The sequence below is a fragment of the Ictidomys tridecemlineatus genome, chromosome 2 (genome assembly GCF_052094955.1).
Source record: "Ictidomys tridecemlineatus isolate mIctTri1 chromosome 2, mIctTri1.hap1, whole genome shotgun sequence".
Classification (NCBI taxonomy): domain Eukaryota; kingdom Metazoa; phylum Chordata; class Mammalia; order Rodentia; family Sciuridae; genus Ictidomys; species Ictidomys tridecemlineatus.
Genome location: NC_135478.1, coordinates 15,191,720 through 15,212,957, shown reverse-complemented (window position 1 = coordinate 15,212,957; position 21,238 = coordinate 15,191,720). Strand labels below are relative to the sequence as shown.

Genomic DNA, 21,238 nt, shown 5'->3' with positions numbered 1-21,238 from the left:
CACAGCATGAATCCTAGTTTTTATGTCCAAAGAGAAGTTTATGACCAGACTAGAAGTCCAAACTTCCCATGTCACAGACAGGTAAACTGAGATGCGAGGAGAGGCACGAGCCTCCCAAGTCCTTCTGTTCCCTGCCTCAGTGTTCCCCACACCCGGGCATCTTCCATATGCTTCTCCCTCAGTCCACGTGTTCAGCCACATCTCATTGTCTCCTGAGAAGGTGGACACTAGGAAGCCATTGGAATCTACTCTCCCCTGGTATCTACCCCCAAGTGGATCCCCTCCTCTTCACTTCCAAGCTCCTGCCTGGGTTCCATCCCCATCTGTTCCTACTGCTTCATCTCTCTCCTCTCACCTTGACCCTTGACCCTGTCATAGAATGTTCTGTGCTCTTCCTCTGCACCTTTGCAAGTGCTGATTTCTCTTGAAAACTCCTTTGCCCAGTGGCATGCTCCTACTCATACCTGAAAGCCCAGTATAAATACCCCATCTTCTGGAAAGCCATCCTTGACCCCTCTGGCACAGTCCTTGCCCCTAACTCTCATCTGTCCCAGTGTCCCAACTCTTCCTATGGGAAAAGTTGACCCCACAGGGACGGGGAAATAGGCACTCTGTCTTCCTCAGACTGGGGACTTCCCCAGAATTCTCCTGTCTAGAACTATCTTCATCCCTGACCCTGGACTCTGTAATTCTTTCCACTTCAATTCACTCACCAACCCCCTCCATTCTCTAGGTCTGGCCCTGTGGTCCTGGGCCCCCAGGGGAAGATTGAGAGGTCTGGGCTAGGGTCCAGTTTTACAAGACCCACCAGAGCTGACTTTTGAAGTGGAAACAGCAGGCAGAGGGGAGTGGGAAGGACAGGAACATGGATGGTGGAAGAAATAGGATATTCTTGGGACTGTGGGAAGAAAGGAGACGTGGGATCATGGGATCAGCAGCAGAGGGTCTGTCACCGTCCTGTAGAGGCACCCAGACTCACAAGTCTGGAGGCAGGAGGCCCAACTGGGTTAGGCCACATAGGTGACTCCACAGCCCCTTGATGCAGTTCCTGCATCTGTATGAGAGGGAGTCAGCTGGGTCCCTGGGAACAACAGGATCCGGGATCCAAGTTATATTTCATCCCTGATGGAACGAGTCCAAGCTTGTCTGAGTTAGGGAAAGGGTCCAAATCAAGGTTAGGTTAGGATCAGGGGTCTACAATAAGGTCAGAGGCACCCAGCAAGGGCCAGGGAGGCCTGGCAGGTCTCCCTAGTCCTCTGCACTCGCGTGTGTGTGTGTGTGTGTGTGTGTGTGTGTGTGTGTGTGTGTGTGTGTTGCTGGGGTGGAACCCAGGGCCATACGCAGGCTAAGCAACAGTCTGTCACTGAACTACACTTCCAGTCCTCTCTTTCCCCTCTTAATTTGCCAGCGAACTTGGAGCCTTCCGATTCCCCGCCTTAGAACTCTCGGGGCGGGGCCACGCCCAAATGTCCGCCCACCGCAGCACCACGGTGACGCCCTCTATGCAAATGATTTTTCCCCGCCCAATCATCTCCCAGGGGCGGGGCCGCCCGCTGGGAAGACACCTGTGGCCGCCGGCGCCTGGATGTGTGTGTGGCAGCAGCGGGTCTGGGAGCCGATTCCTGGGACAGAGCAGGTGGGTGTCGCGTCGCGTCTGATCGGGTCAAGACTCGCGCGCAGTCCTTTGAATGGCTTCTGAGCTCTGGGCTGGGTTTGGAGGTCGGGTGTGCTGCTGAGCCTCCGAAGGTTTGCATATGTGTGTGTATGTTCAAGGAGTTCACTCAGAGAGGGTATGAGCACAGGTCTGAAGGTTGTTTCTGAGTTGTGTGCCTGAGAGGTTGTGTTTCTGAGAGTTTGTGTGTCCAAGGGGCATGTGTCAGGTTTTGATGTGAGTTGGGGAGATTTGAACTGTGGGCAAACTGTGACGGCCTGAGTCCCTGTTATATGTCCATGAGTCTATATCTGAGATGCACTGTGCCCCTCTCTGGGTGTACACATTTGGTATCAGCAAGACCCCTTTGCACAACTGCACACTGTTGTACTCTCCTGTGTCACAGTGAGAACATGGGCACAGAGCCCTAGAACGTGGGGCCACAGCTGCCTGTGGGCCATCCTCTTCCCTGTGCTTCAAGACAATGGTACAGGAAGAAGAGTCACAGCCTTCTGAGGTTGTCAGCACATGACAAGCTGGTGGCAGCATTACTTCACAGTCATGGTCTCCCCTCACTGCCTCTTTCAGGGTTTGGGGCTGCAGATGTTGGCAACCCAGGTCCCTGGCCACCCCAGGACCAGCCAGACTGGAGAAGGCAGACATAACTGAGGCCTCATGCCTGGCCTCGCAGAGAATCCTCTCGGAGGACAGTCAGGACCTGAGGACCCTGAGCATATGGGGACAAGACTTTTGGAGTGAAGGAACTTGGGTTCAAAAAGTACTTAAGCTTTGAAGGACCAGTGTTTGAGGTTTGATTCCAATGGTCAGAGGGCTTCCTGAAATGGCAGCCTTGTTCTCCTGACCCAGGCCTGTCACTTGCTGCTTATATGAAGTGTGGAGCCAAATTTGGCCTCCATAGAACAGAATTTGGGGCGGCTTTAGAGATTTCACCTTCAAGAGCTGGAAGCTAGTGTTTTTTGTTTTTTGTTTTTTGTTTTTTGAGGTGGGGGACTCAAACAGGTAGATATACCCAGGCCTCTTGGAGAAAGGATTGGGTTCAGCCTACTCCTTGGCCCTCTGAAAGCATAAAACCAAGGACGAGGGACCCTGAATTTGGCTTCCCATCTTCAACTAGTGATTTATTTGTTTAAATCATAACCAACCAGTGAACATCTGGAAAATGAAAATTAAGAGAAGAAAAGGAATTAAAATAATTGGAGGCAATGAATATAGACAAGTTGGGAAGGGAGTCAGTCTTCTGGAAGATTTGAAGCATTTATGTACCTGGAGATAGATAGATCTCTTTAGGGGGTTTGGGAGCTCACTCTGCCCTAGCCTGTGAATCCTCACAGAGATTCCTATTTTCTGCCCCACAAAACGACCTCCCTGTGTCTGTGTCTCTAAGACCTGTGCAAATGTCCTGATACCCCTGAGGTGTAAAAATGAGTGTCTAGGCACCCCCATGGTGATTCTGGGTTGAACATTCAGTTTTGCTTCCAAGACTGTGCAGGGGCTATGAGTTGGGGTGTGGCAGTTTGGCCCTTGGGCCCAGGCTTGATTGTGGACCTTGGGGTCTTGCCATTTGGCTCCAGAAAAAATGCTCACCTTCTCTGGTATAAAGAAGGGGCACTGGCTTCTCTTCACTGGGCCATTTGTGGGTCAGGCAGTTCCCGTGTGTAAATGAGGTGGAGTATGGGCCTGCACCTAGAGTAGGCACTCAATCATAGGGGGTGCCATCTGATCTGTGACCAAGCAGAGGTGCCTAAGAGCACCATCCAGGCCTATCCTCACCCCATCCTTTGCTAGGGGCTGTTCTCCAGGTCTAAGTTCACCCAAAATCAAGGTAGAGGCCTGAGAAGGGAGCAATTTCAGTGGGGTGAAATCAGGAGTCCCCATTGCTGTTGACACAGGCACACCTCATCCACTTCTTTGGTCCGCAGCCTGCCTGGCCCCACCATCTGCTGGATGCTATCCTGACCTCCTCCCCATGACAGCCATGAGGTCTTCGGAAAATCTTGAATCAGACCACAGCCCTCACCTGCTCACACACCTTCCATAACTCCCTATTGCTGCCGGGTGCGGTGGGGCATGCCTGTCATCCCAGTGACTTGGGAGGCCGAGGCAGGAGGATCACAAGTTCAAACCCAGCCTCAGCAACTTAGTAAGGCCTTAAGCAACTCAGCGAAACTCTGTCTCTAAATAAATTATAAAAAAGGGCTGGAGATGTGGCTCCGTGGTTAAGTGCCCCTGGGTTCAATTCCTGGTACACCCCCCAAAAAAAAGAAAACTCCTTGTTGTTCCGTAGTGCTCTCCATCACCCTGCCCCCACCTTCCCCCCAGCCTCTGTCTCCAGCTGTCTCAGCTTCACCTCACCCTGGACAAACCGACCTCGCCTGCTCCTGAAACCTGCCCAGCACATTCCCACCTTAGGGCCTTTGCAGTGCGATGATTCTGTCAGCCAGGCAGGTTGTCCCCATATCCCTACATGGTAAGGCCACTTCTCCTCAGAAAGGCCCTTCTGGACCCTCTGTCCAAAGTAGCTCCCTTCCCTGCCACTTGCCACAGCCCCTGCCTTTTGAATTTCTCCTGGGCCAGCCATCCCCCAGGTGCGGTTATATATCTGTCATTGCCTCCCCCACCATTCCAGCTAATGGGGAGCCCAGGCTCTGTCCACTCCCTGTTCCTGTGTCCATGACATTTCTGGGGGTAGACAGTAGGGACTGGGGATGCCCCAAAGTCACATCCCAGGGTTCCAGCTGGCTGCATCTTAGGGCTGCCAGGCTGTGGGCAGGATCCCTTCCGCCTAGCCCAGCACTGACAGATGTGCTAATTTCCCAAGCAGGGAGGCCTAGGCCTCTGGGGATGAATTTCTGGGGCCCCACAGGGAGATCTTTCTCTGGAACAAAGAGAGGGAAATCTTGGGCTGTCCCTGCAGCCGCCACTGAGGCTCAGGGGACATTGCTGGGGGCCTTTGGTGGCTCGGCTGTGGGACAGCAGGGTCAGGCTAAGCGTGGTGTCTCTCCTGGATCCTCAGGAAGGTAAGATGGGGTGGGAGGATCCTCAGTTTTCAGTGACCTTGATGAAGGACAGGCCTTCTTGGCAGGTGAGCATGCCTGTGGCAGGCCAGGTTTGTGTGGGGAGACCTCCGGATGTGGTTTCCACTCAAGCTGAGTAGTGGGACCTCCAGAGGGTCGGTTGCTTGGCCCATCTAGTTGGTGTTGTACTGTGAAAACTTTTCAGAGCAGGGGTCTCAAACTTGTGGCCCACAGGCCATATGGGGCCTTCAGTTTGTTTTGTGGGCCATGAGGTGTTTAAAAGAAAACTGAGCAGCTTGGGAGGCTGAGGCAGGAGGGTCACGAGTTCAGAACCAGCCTCAGAAATTTATCTGAGCAACTCAGTGAGACCCTGTCTCTAAATAAAATATAAAAAGGGCTGGGGATGTGGCTCAGTGGTTAAGCGCCCCTGGGTTCAATCCCTGGTGAAAGAGAGAGAGAGAGAGAGAGAGAGAGAGAGAGAGAGAGAGAGAGAGAGAGAGAAAGAAAGAAAGAAAGAAAGAAAGAAAGAAAGAAAGAAAGAAAGAAAGAAAGAAGGGAGGGAGGGAGGGAGGGAGGGAGGGAGGGAGGGAGGGAGGGAGGGAGGGAAGGAAGGAAGGAAGGAAACTGAGGACTAGGGATGCAGCTCAGTAGTAGAGCTCTTGCCTAGCAAGGCCCTGGGGTCCATCCCCAGCACCACAAAAGCTGAACAAGTTACCAGTGTTTCTTCCGTTTGTTAAACAGTTGTTGCTCATTCATTCCAAGAAGGGTGATGGGGAAACTACAGGGGGCCAGGGATTGGGGAGGCTCCATCCCATCCTCACAGAGTAGGACATGCTAGTGTGGCCAGATGCTGGTCAAAGAAAGCAGCAAGGAATAAAAAAAATGATCAGACGTATAATCCCAGCTACTCAGGAGGATGAGGCAGGAGGATCACAAGTTTGACACCAGCCTGGGCAACTGAGCCAGACCTTGTCTCAAAATAAAATAAAAAGGGCTGGGCATATTGCATATGCTTGCCTAGCACATTCAAGGCCCTGGATTCCATCCCCAGCACCATGGGGGGTGGGGGGACGGGAAGTCCTGTAGGGTGAAGTGCTGCAGGTTTAGTTGAATCCCACCTGGGGAAGAGGGTGCTTTTAGGAGGAGGGATTTCTGCAGGTCATGTCGGCTGTGCCTGGGCAGGGCTGAAAATGGTGTTGAGAGACCTGGGCAAAGGGAAAGTGATGGGAATGTGGCAGGTCTGTTTGGGGCCGGTGTGTCATGTGCTCCAAAAGGGGCAGAAGGTCAGCTGAGGTTGGGGGAGAGGTGGATGGGTGCTTGGGAAGTGTGCAGGGGCCTAGTGTACACATGGGGAAACCAAGGCTCCAAAAGAATAAAAAAAAAAAAAATGAGCATATGGTAAAATCAGGATTGGAACCTTGGGCTAGGGTTGTGTTCTGCATGCAAGAGATCCTGGGTTTGGTTCCCAGCACAGGGCTAGAGCCATAGCTTAGTGGTAGAGTGCTTGCCTAGCCTGCACACGATCCTGGGTTCCATTCCCACCACCGCAGATAGATAGATAGATAGATAGATAGATAGATAGATAAATCCTCTACACAGAAGGGGAAAAAAAAAAGAGTTTGAAAGCTGTACTGACTGGCCCCACAGCCCCAGCTGTGACTTCTCAGTGCATGGCCACACTGGGCTCCTGGGGCACAGTGTAAGTACTGCTTACTGAGGGTTCCTGCCCCTCCAGCAGGAGTGGTCCAGGGAAGGGGTCTTGGGTATCCCCAACTGGTTCTAAATTTTCCTATGAGTACATCTGTGCTCCAGGGTCCCATGGCCTTCTCTAGCTTGAACATTCTTGGATTTTGGGGTTCAGAATCCCTACCCTCAGACCTCAGTCCCCTGCTTAAAGAAGAGGTGGGAAGGCCCACCTGTGTCCATGTCCTAGGGGACCAGCATGGATTTTAGGGGTCTGTGTTCGGGAGAGTCTGAATATGTCTTGGCCTCTGCATGTTGTGGGGGGAATCTGTATGAATCAGGTGTCTACATGCATTTAGGGAACTCTTTATGTCTGGGGGTCTGTTGTATTTGGGGGATTGACTTGTTGGGGGGGCCTATGTATGTCTGGGGTCTGCATGTACAAAGGGATCTGATTATGTTTTGGGGATTTGTGTTTGGATAACTATGTGGGTTGTTTTGGGGGGCGGTCTGTGTGTAGTGTGAGCTGTGTTTTGAGGATTTTTTTTTTTTTGTAATGGGGATTTAACCCAGAGCCATTCTACCACTGAGCTACACCCCAGCCCTTATAATTCTGGGTTTTTTTTGGGGGGGGCGGGTCCTAGGGACAGGATCTACAGACAGGGTCTACAGACAGGGTCTCACTGAGTTGCTTAGCGCCTCACTTTTGCTGAGGCTGGCTTTGAACTTGCCATCCTCCTGCCTCAACCTCCGAAGCCCAGTGCACCACTGAGCCTGGCCTTTAATTTTTTTTCTGAGACAGAATCTTGTTAAGTTTCCCCGGCTGGCAACTTACAGTCAGATTTGCCATCCTCCTGCCCTAGCCTCCCGAGTCTCTCTTGAGTGGCTAGGATTAAAGGTGAGAGTAACCACCCCTGGCTTGAGGTCTTCTGTAGGCAGAGATCCTTATGTGTTTGGGAATAAAAGTGTTTGGTGGATCCATCGTTTAGAGCCTCTGTATATTCTGAGGGGCTCTGCGTGCTTGGGGTCTCATTTTGTCAGGGAATCTCCCCCCATTCTTTCCAGACTGAGGGATAATCTTAATCTCTCTTCCCTCAACCCCACCGCCTAGAACTGCTTGAGGGCTTCACTCTGCTCTGGACCCTGGAGGGCTGAGGAAGACTAACCCAAAGCCTCCTGGAAAAAGTCAAACCCAGAGACCTCAAGATAGCCCAGAGTCTCCCCATCTTCTGGGGAGGAAACTGAGGCTTCAGGGAAAGCGCTGGTTGAGCCCACACTCTCCCCAAGGGCACCTGCGGGGGGCCATAAGGGCCCAGTGGGCTGATCCAGGCCCCCGGGTCACCCCGGTGCTCCCCAACGCACCTGGGCATCATGTCCCCAGGTTCCCAGGGGAGAAGGCGGGTCCAAGGCTCTGGCTGGGGAGGCAGGGTCGCCGCCAGCAGCTGGGGTCGGAGCTGCTCTGGCCCCCAAGAGAGGGGAGGGGGGGTCCTGGCTTTCCAAGGGGCTCTTCCTGTCACCCGTAATGAGGTACTTGGGGAGCAGGTGATGAAACCGCTGCTGGGGTTGCGTGAGGCGGGGCCTCCGGCCTGATTCGTCGCGGCGGCCGGAGCAGCGCCCCCTCCCCGCTCCGCCGCGTCCCGCGGGCCCGCGCCTCCCCCCGCCACCCACCTGCCTCTCACTTCTCCTTTCCCGGCCTGGGTCCCCCGCCGATCTGCGGTCTCCTCGCGGGCTCAAGGGTCTGGCAGACTGACTCTGCCATTCGTCCCCCCACTAAATGCCCACTGGGAGCCGAGAAGGGGAACTCGTTCCTGACCTGTGCTCTGCTCTCAAACCCTCGCTGCAAAGCCTCTGAGGTCACGATCCTGTGACCCATTTTACGGGGGAGGAAGTGGGGGATTGATGCCGCGAAGGCTGTCACCGTGGCCTTGCGAGACGGCACGCTGACTCAGCGTCCCAAGTTCCAAAACTGGCTTCTGGGAAGGAAGGAGACAAGGTCAAGAGACCCGTCCCTCCGCCCCACCTCCTCCCAGCTGATGGGAGAAGGATTCGCAGGCTCATTTACAGGTGAGAATCCCGAGCCCTCCAGCGAGGAGAGGCCCAAGGCGAAGGGTCAGTGGCAGGGTGGGATGCCTTCCAGTGCCCCTCAGTCTCCATCACCTGGGACAGATGCCTGGCCAACCTAGGAAGGTGACAGTCTATGACCTGAAGAAGCTCAGGGTGTTTGTGGATTGATTTAGTAACCACAGACACTACCACAGAGAATTTATGATGTTCAGGTGTTCCCGAGGCCCTCCTTCATCTCCCACCCCCACCCACAGCAGTGCTCAGCTCTGGACCCTGACTCTTCTCTCCTACCCAGGCATGTGCTTCCAGCTCTTCCTTTGGTCAACCAACAATTAGTCCATTATTGCCCACTTACCGACCCTACTTCTGTCCAGACTGCGTGTTTCCCACAGGGACCTCTGCCCAGCCTTTCCCTGTCACCTCACTCCTGCCTGGACAGACACTGGTCCCTATGGTAGCCATGAGCAGGAGCAATGGGCTTTAAATGTGTGTGTGTGTGTGTGTGTGTGTGTGTTTTACGTGGGCTTCAAGCATGGTAGGCAGGTGCTGTACAACTGCACTACATCCCCAACTCTTAAAAAACCAAAAACAAACAAAAAAAAATTTTTAGTTAAGATAAATCACACTAAACAAAATGTACACATTCACTGAAGTAAAGCTCAAAATATTTGCACGACGGGACACATCTGCATACTGACCCCAGATCAGGAAGCAGCACATTCCTAGCCCCCAGGATTTCCACATTGGGTGAATGTGGACTGTTTAGGAACTGGGTGTAAATGGCATCTCAGCACACATCCCCTCCGTACCGTCAGCACAGTCGGTTTGGATTCACCATGTACTTTCATGAAGCTAGAGCGTGCGCTTTTTCTATCTACAATGTCACGGTCCATTGTAGACTCTACCAGAAAATATTTACTGATTCTCCTGTTGAGGGCATTTGGGTCATTTCCAGTTTGGGGCTGTGATGCATAAAATTGCTGATTCTTGTCCTGTGTCCTCTGGTACAATACGGGCCCATTTCTCTTGGGTGAATACTGAGGAGAGGGTCATCACAGAGGCATCTGTTCAGATTAAAAATACGCCTGACAGGTTTCCAAGTAGTTTTACCTCTTTCCACTCCCAGTGAATGAGAGCCAGAGGAACTTCTTTTCCCCCTTGAAGGAACTTTTTAAAACCATACAAAGCATCGAGGCATAGCTCTGTGGGAGAGCATGTGTTTAGTATGAGGTCTTGGGTTCCACCCCACAACTAAAAAAAAAGAAAAGAAAACCACAAAACTCCCCTTCTCCCAAACTCTATGGCTCTCCATTGCACTCAGAGTAAAGCCCCCTCTCCTCCCGGCGGCCCATGGACCCTATGTGTTGTCACCACTGCAAATCTCGTCACACCACCCCCCTCCATTCTTCCTATCTCTCACATCACCTTCTTTGACTTACTCATTAACACCTCCAGGTCTTTTTCTTTGCAATTTGTTTTGCGGGATCTTTCCCCTGATCCCATGACTGTTTACCCCGTTCTTTGGTTGTCTCTTTCTCATGCTTGTGTCTCAGTTCAGGGGGTGCCTTCTGCTGCCCCTGGCAAATGTAACCCCTATCACGGCCAATACTTTTCTTTTTAGACTTACTCAGGTTTAAACATAAAGGAATTTCATAGTTTCATAAAACGACTTTAACAGCTCCCATCTATTTCAAAAGTCTAAATTAGTTTAAATAACACTGGGCTCGTCTGTGCATTGAGGTTCAATGAAAATAATTGTAAAACCATTGGAGCCTGGTGCTTTTTTTTTAAGATAGAGTTTCTCAGCGGGCGAGGTGGCTCACACCTGTAATCCCAGAAGCTTGGGAGGCTGAGGCAGGAGGATCATGAGTTCAAAGCCAGCCTCAGCAACCCAGTGAGGCACTAAGCAACTCAGTGAGACCCTGTCTGTAAATAAAATACAAAATAGGGCTGGGGATGTGGCTCAGAGGTTGAGTGCCCCTGAGTTTAATCCCTGGTACCAAAGAGAGCGAGAGAGAGCGAGAGAGAGCGAGAGAGAGCGAGAGAGAGCGAGAGAGAGCGAGAGAGAGCGAGAGAGAGCGAGAGAGAGCGAGAGAGAGCGAGAGAGAGCGAGAGAGAGCGAGAGAGAGCGAGAGAGAGCGAGAGAGAGCGAGAGAGAGCGATTGATTCTCCATATTATCCAGGCTGTTCTCAAACTCCTGGGCTCAATCCATCCTTCCTCTTCAGCCTCAGGAATAGTTGAGACTGCAGGCATGTGCCACCATACCTGGCTGATTTTTTTTTTTTTGGTGGCACTGGGGATTGAACTCAGGGCCTTGCACACAGCTGATGCTTTTTTTTAATGAGTGATCTCAAGTCACTTTTTTTTGTATCTTCCATGATTGTCGTTCTACTTCTTTTAAAAATGGGTCGGCCTAGGGCTGGGGCTGGGGCTCAGTGGTAGAGCACTCGCCTTGCACATGTGAGGCACCACATAAAAATAAATAAAATAGAAGTATTAGTTGTGTTCAACTAAACTACAACTAAAAAATAGAAAAAAAAAAAGAAAGAGTCAGCCTAGCTTGTGGTTAGAATGGAGTGATACTCAGTGCCGAGTATGGGGGTTCAAAGAAAGGGGTGGCTTCCCCTGTTCATCTGCTCAGGCCCCTGTCTAGCCTCTGCCTCAGGCACAGTTACCTGCTTCCTCCCCTGAGATGCCCCTGTCCTCTGTCCTTTCTTCCCTACTTGATCCCCAGGTCAATGGCTTCACTGCCTGCCTCTGTGCCAGGCAGAAGCCCCCAGCTCTCTGCCTTCTGGCTGGATGAGAGGGGGAGGGTGTGCATGTGCAGAAGAGGCCTCCCCAACCTCAGCTTCCCCCCTCGTGCCCGGCACACTCAGCATGTGCCACCACCTCCCCCCAGAAGTTCCGATCACACCAACATCTGGAGAATGGGCCACCAGGGTCTGTCTGCGGCTCAGGGTGGGGATTTGCATGTGAGTACAAATATATATGCACACCCTAGGCCCTCCGCCTCCGCGTTCCTCTGCTGGCCCTTGACACCTGGGCCCTAGACAGGTCCATGCTGAGTGACTGGATTTGCATGCGCGTGTATTTCTGGGCAGGGTATCAGCTGGGGGACTCTAAGAGGAAGTTGTTGAGGGAAACTGGGTATGTGTAGGGGGTGAACAGTCATGTTTCTCTTGACCTGCTCCAACCACCAAATCTTTTTATTTTTTCTTTTAAAGCATTCTTTTTTTTTTCAAACCTTTATTTAATTTCTTTATTTTTATGTGGTGCTGAGGATCAAACCCAGTGCCTCACACATGCTAAGTAAGTGCTCTCCCACTGAGCCACATCCCCAGCCCCTCACGAAATCTTCTTGATCCCTCATGGGCCTGATCCAGAAGGGTTGCTGCTCTGGGAGAGATAAAGCTGGTTAGGCCTACCCCCAGCCCAACGGGATCAGAACTGGAGGGGAAGGATGTGCACTGTGGAAGTCCAGAATGGCAAAGAAGTCTTCCTGGAGAAATGGGTTTTTGGGGGGCTGGGTTTTGAAGTATGAATAGGAGTTGCCCAGGTGAAGAAGAGACAAAAGAGCCTTTTGAGCAGAGATACTTATTGAAGGGAGAGTGAGACGGGCAGGAGCTGATTTGGGCAGGGGCCTTGAATATCAGGCTGAATGTTGAACTTGCTCATGAGGACAGTGTGGACTTACGGAGCTGTGAGCATGATCGGAGCTGTTTTGGGTAGATCCCTCAGGGACCAAAGTGAGTTGGCTCTTGGGTGATTGGGGGGAGTACCAGGATCAATGGGAGCCAGGAGAATTAAACTCATGCATGAACCCAGTGCACCTGTCAGGCCTGGCTCTGGAGAAGGCAGAAAACCCACTGGACCCTGGAGTACAATGACTTAAGGCACAAAGCATTGAAGGAATCCCACCCCCAGACAGGTGCACCTCTGTCCTCCCCTCCACCCTCGAATCATCTCCATCCCTGCCCCCCAGCAGTTCTGATCCCCATGACAGCCAAGGGCTGAGTCTTAAAATGATAAATCAAGCCAGGTACGGTGGCATGTGCCTGTAGTCCCAGTTTCTTAGGAGACTGAGGCAGGAGGTTCACCTTGAGCCCAAGAGTTTGAAGCCAGGCTGAACAACATAATGAGACCTTCTTTCAAAAACTAAAAGAAAATATCAGAGCTCAGTGATCCGTGCCTGGAGTCCCAGTGACCCGGGAGCCTAAGGCAGGGGGATTTCAAGTTCCAGACCAGCTTCAGCAACTTAGCAAGACCCTATCTCAAAAGTAAATTAAAAAAAAAAATTAAAAAGGCCTGGGGATTAAGCTCAACGATAAAGTGCCCCTGAGTTCAATCCCAGTACCAATAAATAAATGAATAAGTAAGAAAGCCACGCCTATCCTGTCTTTGAACAAAGTCTCTCTCGTAGTTCTCAGTGGCTCCTAGATCAGAACCCACGGTCCTGGTCTAGTGGCCCAGCCCTGGAGGTCCCCTCTGCCTCCCTCCAGCCTCAGGCTGTGTCTCATTCCTCTTTAGGCCCTGCACCTGCTGTCCCTTCTGCCTGGATCTCACTTCCTGTCTTTGCTCTAGGGTCTCTGTTCACAGAGACTCCCCAACTTCTTGGCTTTGGGGGCTCCTTTGTCATTGAACTTCACCCTAGCCATGGTGTCTGTGTCTTAATGACAAACGGAGAAGGATTTGGAGTCAGGTCTTTCAGGCCCAAGTGGCTCAGGTCCAAGCCCCAGTCTGGCCCCTGCTCTCATGGGACCCCGGGTGTAGGGGGCATTTCCGGAGTCATCTTGGCACTGGAACCTCCGGGCCAGTGCCCCCCTTCAGCCTCCAGGGACCTTCTAGGGTTGGGGCAACACATCCCAGCCGTGGGAACGCGCCTGATTCCGGCCGGGGATTAAAATTAGCCTTGGTGCTTAAATTTAGCAAGTAAAACTGGAGCTGGGGGGGCCGACTGCCAGCCCCAGCTCTACACAGAGGTAAAGGCCCAGAGACCCGGCTCAGAGGGCAGAGGATGCTGTGTTTCTGGCGTCACTCAGGGGGCCACCCATCTCCAGCTGAAGTGTCCTACCCTTGTGGCCGCTGGATACCCAGGTCAGACTGTGGCCATTCCCAAAGGATCTGAAAAAATTTTTTATCTTTCTTTCTTTTTTTTTTTCTTGAGATGGGGTCTCACTACCTCACTATGTTGCCCAGGCTGGTCTTGAACCGGGCTCCAGTGATCCTCCTGCTTCAGCCTCCCAACTACCTAGGACTATAGATGTGGACCACTGCACTGGGCCAGAATCTGCTTTTGTTGGGGGAGGGGAATAGCGATGGAACCCAGGACCTATGCATGCTGGGTAAGCCTCTTCCACCGAGCTACATCCCCAGCCTAGGATCTGAATTTTGTGGGGGAGGTGGAGGAAATACTAGGGATTGAACTCGGGGGTGCTTACCACAGAGCTACATCCCCAGCCCTTTTAATCATTTTAAATTTTGAGTCAGGGTCTCACTACGTTGCTGAGGCTGGCCTTCCTCCTGCTTTAGCCTCCCAAGTCGCTGGAATCACAGGTGTGCATCACTGTGTCTAATTGGAATCTGAATTTCTTAAGAGCTCATCACCAGGCCTAGTGGTGGGCACTCAGCATCTTATGCCCGCCGCAGGGGACTGATACTGGCTCCATTCACAGAATAGTCTGAGACCTAGGGAGAGGCCTCCCATACTGAGGGCCCCACCAAGTGTCAGAGGCTGGCTGAGAGCTATGTGCAGGCCTGCGTGACCCTGGGGAGACCACTTGCCTGAAGCCTCCTGTCACAGACACCTGTAACATGGGAGAGGCTGGGAAGTAGAGCAGGGTCACATCGTTAGCAGAAGGGGCTGTCCCCTTGGGAACCTGGGGGCTTAGGGCAGTTGTCTGTCCAGCAGAGTGTGTAACTAATTATGTGTGAGCAACGTGATTCCTTTGTTCTACCAAGTTCTGCATGAGGGTCGCTGGGGCAGGCAGACCCCCTCACACTGTGTCCTTGTGGCCCAACACCTGGGCCTTTCAGGCCAAGAGCTCCATGAGGTAGATCCAGGCTTCTCCTACGTTTCAAAGTAGACAGACCTCAGACCAAGATCACGATCTGAAGACTCCAGGCCAGACGCAGGGGTGCTTTTCCACTGAGTTACACCCCAATCCTTTTCAATTTTTATTTTTGAGACAGGGTCTTGCCAAGGTGCTGAGGCTGGCCTCAAACTTGTGAGCCTCCTACCTCAGCCTCCCAAGTAGCCTGAATGAGAGGCATGTGCCACTGCACCTGGCTCTGTTATTCTTTTTTTTTTTTTCCACTGAGTTCTAGCCGTTTCATAGTTGTTTTTTTTTTGTTTTTTTTTTGGTGCTGGGGATTGAACCCAGGGCCTTGGGCTTGAGAGATGTTTTATAGTATTTTAAGACAGGGTCTCACTAAGTTGCTGAGGGCCTGGCTAAGTTGCTAAGGCTGGCCTTGAACTTGTGATTCTCCTGTCTCAGCCTCCCAAGTCACTGGGGTTACAGGTATATGCCACCAGCTCTGTTATTCTCAGAAAATTTTCATGCATGAGGTGCTAGGTTACTCCCCAGCACACACACACACACACACACACACACACACACACACAGCATACACACACACACACACACACACACACACACACAGAGCACACACACATTTTCCTTTAAAAAGAACTAATCATGGAGCTGTGGTTGTGGCTCAGTGGTAGAGCACTTGCTTAGCCTGTGTGAGGCACTGGGTTCCATTATCAGCACCACATATAAATTAATAAACAAAATAAAGGCCCACCAACGTCTAAAAAATATTTTTAAAAAATAATGAATCAAAGGCGAGTGCCTCAGTAATGGCGAGGCCCTAAGCAACTCAGTGAAACCCCATCTCTAAATAAAATACAAAATAGGGCTGGGATGTGGCTCAGTGGTCAAGTGCCCCTGAGTTCAATCTTTGGTACCAAAAAATAAATCAATAAAATAAAAAAGGCTGGGAATGTAGCTCAGTGGTAGAGCACTTGCCTAGCATGAGCAAAGCCCTGGGTTCCCTACCCAGCACCTCAAAAAAAAAAAAAAGCAAACAAATAATATATAAATGAATATGTTTTCTTGTAAATACAGCCCTGGCTCTTGCATGTGGGCATGACGTTGTGAGATTGAATATGAGGCTATCCACTGCGTGGCCCAGGCCCCTCTGAGTGTCTGCTCAGTGTGCACGAAGTCCTGTAGTTCTGCTTTCTCAGTTTCAGTAGCTTGAGTCTAGATTCTATGGTTGTTTGCTACGTGCTGCTGGGTGCTGGCATTGGATGTCCCTCCAGCGTGGCCGGCAGGACCTTTTGGCTATTGCTATTATTCATAATAGCAGCTTGTATGCAGCACCTGCTCTGTGCCAGGCACATCTTACCACCTCACGTGGCTTAACTCATATTATCTCTCAGCAACACCCAGCCACGCACACCACTGCACAATGCATGGCTGGGGAGACGGAGGCCCAGGGAGGTCAGGTTCATCAGTGTGGCATTCTTAACCTCAGTATTAGGACCTCTGTACTTGCTTTTCCACCCTTAGTCGGTCTTCTCCTCATGGGTCTGAATGTGTTTATTGAGCATCTGCTACATTCTGGGGCTGCTCCCAGGCAGAGGGGATGCAGCCTGCCTTAATTTTCCTCCTCATCTTTCCCTTAGCACCTGGCAGGGTCAGGCAGAGGACAGGAGGGAGGCTGGGCTTCCCCTCCCCATTTTCCATCCACCCACTCTGTCCTCTCCCCCTTTCCCCCCAGATCAAGTTCACTCTGCTCAGCCTGGGGCCATGGGGAGGAAAAAAATTCAGATCTCGCGCATTCTGGACCAGAGGAATCGGCAGGTAAGTTCACTGGCTTGGAGTCGTGGCTGAGGGAAAGGCGTTCCTGGAAAGGGGCACAATCTGGGCACAGGCCTGGTGATTTGGGAGAACTGCAAGGGGGTGAGGAGGCCTCAGGGGCCTTGAGTCACCCTCAGGAGTCTGAGATGGAGTATTTGCTCACTTTTATGACCATGTCTTTGTCTGTTCTCCCTAACGACTGGAGCCCGGTCACACAGGGGATGGAGCTGGGCACAGACACACTAACTCAGAGGGCAGCCGGGAGAAAAAGTGTGGGCTCTGTTTGGGAGGCCAAGGAAAGCTTACCAAAGAGGAGGGGCTATTTGGGTTGAATTGCCAAATCAGAGGGAGCAGCTCAACCAGAAGGAGCACCCGGTGCCAGGCCTGGGGCGCACACCTGCACGCCCAGCCACTTGGGAGGCTGAGGCAGGAGGATCAAGAGTTCAATGTCAGCTTGGAAAAAAAGCTTAGCAAGACTCTGTCTCAAAATAAAACAGAAAGGGCTGGAGATGTGGCTCAGTAATAGACAGCCCCTGGCTTCAATCCCAGGGGCGGCGGGTGGGGAAAACCCACGGAAAAGCATGGACTCTCCAAGCATCTTGAAGGACCCATCAGGTCCCTGCCCTCCCTCCGCACTGCTCCACATCCTGATCCTTTCCCACTCTCCCCTGCTCCGGTGGGTCCTGGGTCCAGGTGACTTTCACCAAGCGCAAGTTTGGGCTGATGAAGAAGGCCTATGAGCTGAGCGTGCTCTGTGACTGCGAGATCGCCCTCATCATCTTCAACAGCGCCAACCGCCTCTTCCAGTACGCCAGCACCGACATGGACCGCGTGCTGCTGAAGTACACGGAGTACAGCGAGCCCCACGAGAGCCGCACCAACACCGACATCCTCGAGGTACCTCCGGAGCCCTCTTCCCTGGCCCCAACAAGCCCAGCACACTCTGCCCAGGGACTCTGGGTTTGCACAAAAGACAAGATTGCAATCTGGCCTTGTGGCTGATAAAACCAGCTACGGGGTAATGAAGGACGCCTCCTAGGGGTAGCTGCCTGGACAGCAGAAAGAAAGAGCACTCTGCGCATGGTGTTGCACACCTGTGATTCCAGCTACTTGGAGGCTGAGGTGGGAGGATCATGAGATTAAGGCCAGTCTCAGCAACCTGGTGCACGCCTGTAATCCCAAGGGCTCGGGAGGCTGAGACAGGAGGATGGCAAGTTCAAAGCCAGCCTCAGCGATGGCGAGGCCCTAAGCAACTCAGTGAAACCCCGTCTCTAAATAAAATACAAAATGGGGCTGGGGATGCAGCTCAGTGGTCAAGTGCCCCTGAGTTCATCCCCGGTACCAAAAAATAAATGAATAAAATAGAAAGGGCTGGGAATGTAGCTCAGTGGGAGAGTGCTTGTCTAGCATGCACGAGGTCCTGGGTTCGATTTTGATCTGGGCTGCTGTGTCCTCAGAAGAAAGAGACCACAGCAGCTTTTCCAGGAGTTGGCTCGACCCCACACCTACCAGCCGGGGTAGGCAAGGGGAGCTAAAGCCCCAGGGCTGGAGGGAGCAGCAGGCTGCCTTGCACCTGGGAGTCCCCAGTGTTCCAGGAAGGGGCAAAGCTGGCAAAAAAGAAGCAGGGCCAAGAGTGTGTAGTTCTTTGGCCCCGGGGGAGACCAGCTCGGTTAAGCCCATGCTGTCCTCAGAGTTCAATTCCTCACATGTATTAAACCCCACTGCATGTGGGGACAGAATGGAAGTAGCCATGGCGAGTGCAGGACTAAATCAGGACAGCACCAGCAAGCCTGGGTGATCTCGGCTCTGCTGTGTGATCTAGGTGGGTCCTTGACCTCTCTGGGTCCTTCCTGAAACAGTTGGAACTTACTAAATGGTGACTCCCTGGGGTTTTAATCAATGGGGTTGGGCTGGAGTGGGCCGTATGGGCGTTCTTTCTACCCTCAGAGCTGAGTGGGGAAGGCCTGTCCTCTCTCCATAGAACTATTTTTTCTTCCTTGGGTAGGAGGTAAAGGTCCATCCCATTGTCTCCTGTCCCCATAGACATTGAAGCGGAGGGGTGTGGGCCTTGATGGGCCAGAGCTGGAGACAGACGAGGGGCCTGAAGGACCAGGAGAAAAGCTGCGGCGGCTGGCAGGTGATGGAGGTGACCCAGCCCTGCCCCGGCCCCGGCTCTATGTAAGTAGCCCCCTGCCCCACCGGACACGGGCCCTTCCCCACCCAGGCTCAAGCCGCTGAGGCTGAGATAGAGAAAGGGACCTCGGGCCAGGGAACCTAAAGTTTGGAGCCAGGTCTCTGCCTGGGAAGGGGAGACTTCCTCAAAGAAGGAGCACTGGAGCTGGGGCTTTGAAGGATGAGCAAGAGTTCAAAAGGCAGAGAGTTCCTTCCTTCTTCATTTCTTTGATTCATTACATACCCTCTCTGTGCCAACTCAAGGCTGAGTGAGGGGCCTCAGCTCTGCACCTGGTGGTTGAAGAGAAACTAAGCCAGATGCAGGCTCCTCCCCTGAGGGTTTAGGCCAGCGGAGGGCAGGTGGGGGGATTGAGGAGGGAGCCAGAAGGGGAGGCTTCCTGAAGGTGGAGTGGCCTTGGCACCCACATCCATGCCCTCCTTCCACCCATCCCACCTCTCTGCCCACAGCCAGCAGCACCCACTATGCCCGGCCCGGACATGGTGTATGGGGCCCTGCCCCCACCAGGCTGTGATCCCACTGGGCTTGGGGAAGCCCTACCTGCCCAGAGCCGCCCGTCTCCCTTCCGACCAGCAGCCCCCAAAGCTGGGCCCCCAGGTGAGCATGGGACGTAGGTCCCGGAGGGGGGAGTTCCAGGAGGTTGGGGGGCTGGATCTTGGCTCTGGCTGAGTGTGTCACCTCTAAGCCTCAGACTTAGCTGATGGCATGGCCCACCCACCCTCTCTCTGGGCGGTCCTCCTTCCCAGGTCTGGCACACCCTCTCTTCTCACCAAGCCACCTCACTAGCAAGACACCACCCCCACTGTACCTGGCAGCAGACGGGCGGAGGCCAGACCTGCCCGGTGGCCTGGCTGGGTCCCGAGGGGGTCTTAGCACCTCGGTGAGTGAGGGAAGGAAGGCAGGGGGTTGATGAGGGCGGACAGGGTGGCCTGTGTGTGGGCCTCAGTGTCCCCTTCACCTTCTCTCCCCACAGAGAAGCCTCTATGGTGGTCTGCAGAGCCCCAGCACCACCTCGGCCCCGGGACCCCCTCTGAGCAGCTTCCCTTTTCTCCCTGCAGGCCCCCCAGGTACCTCCCCCCACTCCTTGTCTGGGAAATGTCCACACACCTCCGGCTGTGGGTTCCCCCAGGGGCAACCCACCCAAACAGAAAACTGGCCTGTGGGGTCAGCCTGGCTTGGGCCACCAGCTCAGAGAGGTCTCCTCTCTCAGGCTACCCCTCCTGCCCACCAGAATATAGCCTGGGAGACCCCCCGCCGCCCCCTGGCTTGCTGCAGCCCCCCACCCTGACTCCTTGGCAGTCCTCAAGAGGGGATGGACCCCCAGCCACCCCCGCCCAGTCCAAGTAAGTACCCCGATCTCCTCCAGATTTGGGTTTCCTAGTGGGGCCCTTCCAGGTCCTCCAGAGCCTCTAGACACTGCTGACCCCTGGTGGCTATCCCTTGCACTGCGTCCAGTTCACCGTGGGTGGCTGTTTCGGAGGTCCCAAGAGGGACGGCCACCCCCTTCTTTCCCAGGGTCCTCCTGCCCATCCTCGGCCCACGCCGTGCCACCTCCCTGGCTTCCCTTCCTTCCTCGATGAATCCAGGCTTCCCTTTTCTCTCTCCCTTCCTGCAGCGGCGGCCGCAGCCTGGGCGAGGAGGGTCCCCCCACCCGCGGCGCCTCTCCTCCAGTCCCCGCAGTCAGCATCAAGTCCGAGCGCCTCTCGCCGGCCCCCGGGGGCCCGGGCGACTTTCCCAAGACCTTCCCCTACCCTCTGCTCCTCGCTCGGCCCCTGGCAGAGCCCCTGCGGCCCGGGCCTTCCCTGCGACGGCTGTCTTCCGCGGACAGCTGGCCCCGGTAATGGACCGGAGGGTGGCACTGGCCCAGTTCCCTCGCCCAGCAGGACGAGGGCACGTGGAGACCAAGTCTCCCCTCCGGCCTCCGCAGATGAAATCCAGCAATCACTGGCCGCCTCCGTCGTGGGGGCGTGGAGAGGGACGCCGGGGTTCAGATTCACGTCGAGGATCTCCTCCTGGCCCCTTCCTGTTTGTGATCCACCAATAAAACCGCGTGGTGTCCGTAGAGGAGACTGTTCTGTTTCCACTCAGAAGCCCACCCCTCCCCAGCGCCCGGGGGCTTTCCTTCCCGCTCCCCAGGGGTCCCATTCCTGTCTTATCATGGGTTGGGGTGTCTCCTGCAGGAGAGGGAGAATCAAGGGCCCGCGGTGTACCCTCAAGGAAGAGTAGGAAGAGAGCTGGGGACAAGAGCACACGGGAGCCCTGCAGGGGGCGCCACCATCAGGTGACGCCGTGGGTAGCAGTTGCCCAGATTCCCAGGCTGAGCTCTTTACCCTCAGCTTCTCCACAGTCATAGGCCAAGGACTGCTTCTGGGGATGTTGGATTATGGGCTCAGAAAGAAGCTCCAGACAGGGTCGCAATAACCTACAGCAAGAAGACTTTGAGAATCATGAGTATCTGGCTACTGGTGCACGATAGTGTCCTGCTGCCTCCTTAAACTTAAATGAGACAGTGCAGTGGCACACGCTTGTAATCCCAGCAGCTTGGGAGCTGGAGCAGGAGGATCTCAAGTTCAAAGCCAGCCTCAGCAATTTAGCAAGGCCCTAAATAACTCAGTGAGGCTCTGTCTCTAAATAAAATACAAAAAAGGGCTGGGATGTGGCTCAGTGGTTAAGCACCCCTGAGTTCAACCTGCCATACAAAAACAAACAAACAACAACAACAACAACAAAACACTTTTTAAATGGTAC

The 21,238-nt window shown here is 53.5% G+C and overlaps 1 protein-coding gene across 3 annotated transcripts; it reads left to right on the top strand.

Annotated features, from left to right (window-relative positions):
* The first annotated feature begins 209 nt into the window (after positions 1–209).
* On the top strand, positions 210–20,552 carry Mef2b (myocyte enhancer factor 2B). 3 transcript variants are annotated; one of them, XM_078037907.1, is made up of 9 exons: positions 210–1,636; positions 16,220–16,302; positions 16,993–17,196; positions 18,343–18,477; positions 18,940–19,087; positions 19,237–19,370; positions 19,464–19,557; positions 19,701–19,833; positions 20,106–20,552. In XM_078037907.1, the coding sequence occupies exons 2-9, from the start codon at positions 16,249–16,251 to the stop codon at positions 20,329–20,331; spliced, it is 1,128 nt and encodes a 375-aa protein (XP_077894033.1). In that variant the 5' UTR covers positions 210–1,636; positions 16,220–16,248; the 3' UTR covers positions 20,332–20,552. The 3 variants fall into 3 exon arrangements, with proteins under 3 accessions (XP_077894033.1, XP_021587109.2, XP_040146171.1); XM_021731434.3 differs by lacking the exon at positions 210–1,636 and adding an exon at positions 8,034–8,433 and having other exon boundaries at positions 19,722–19,833; XM_040290237.2 differs by lacking the exon at positions 210–1,636 and adding an exon at positions 8,034–8,433.
* Positions 20,553–21,238: the final 686 nt, after the last annotated feature.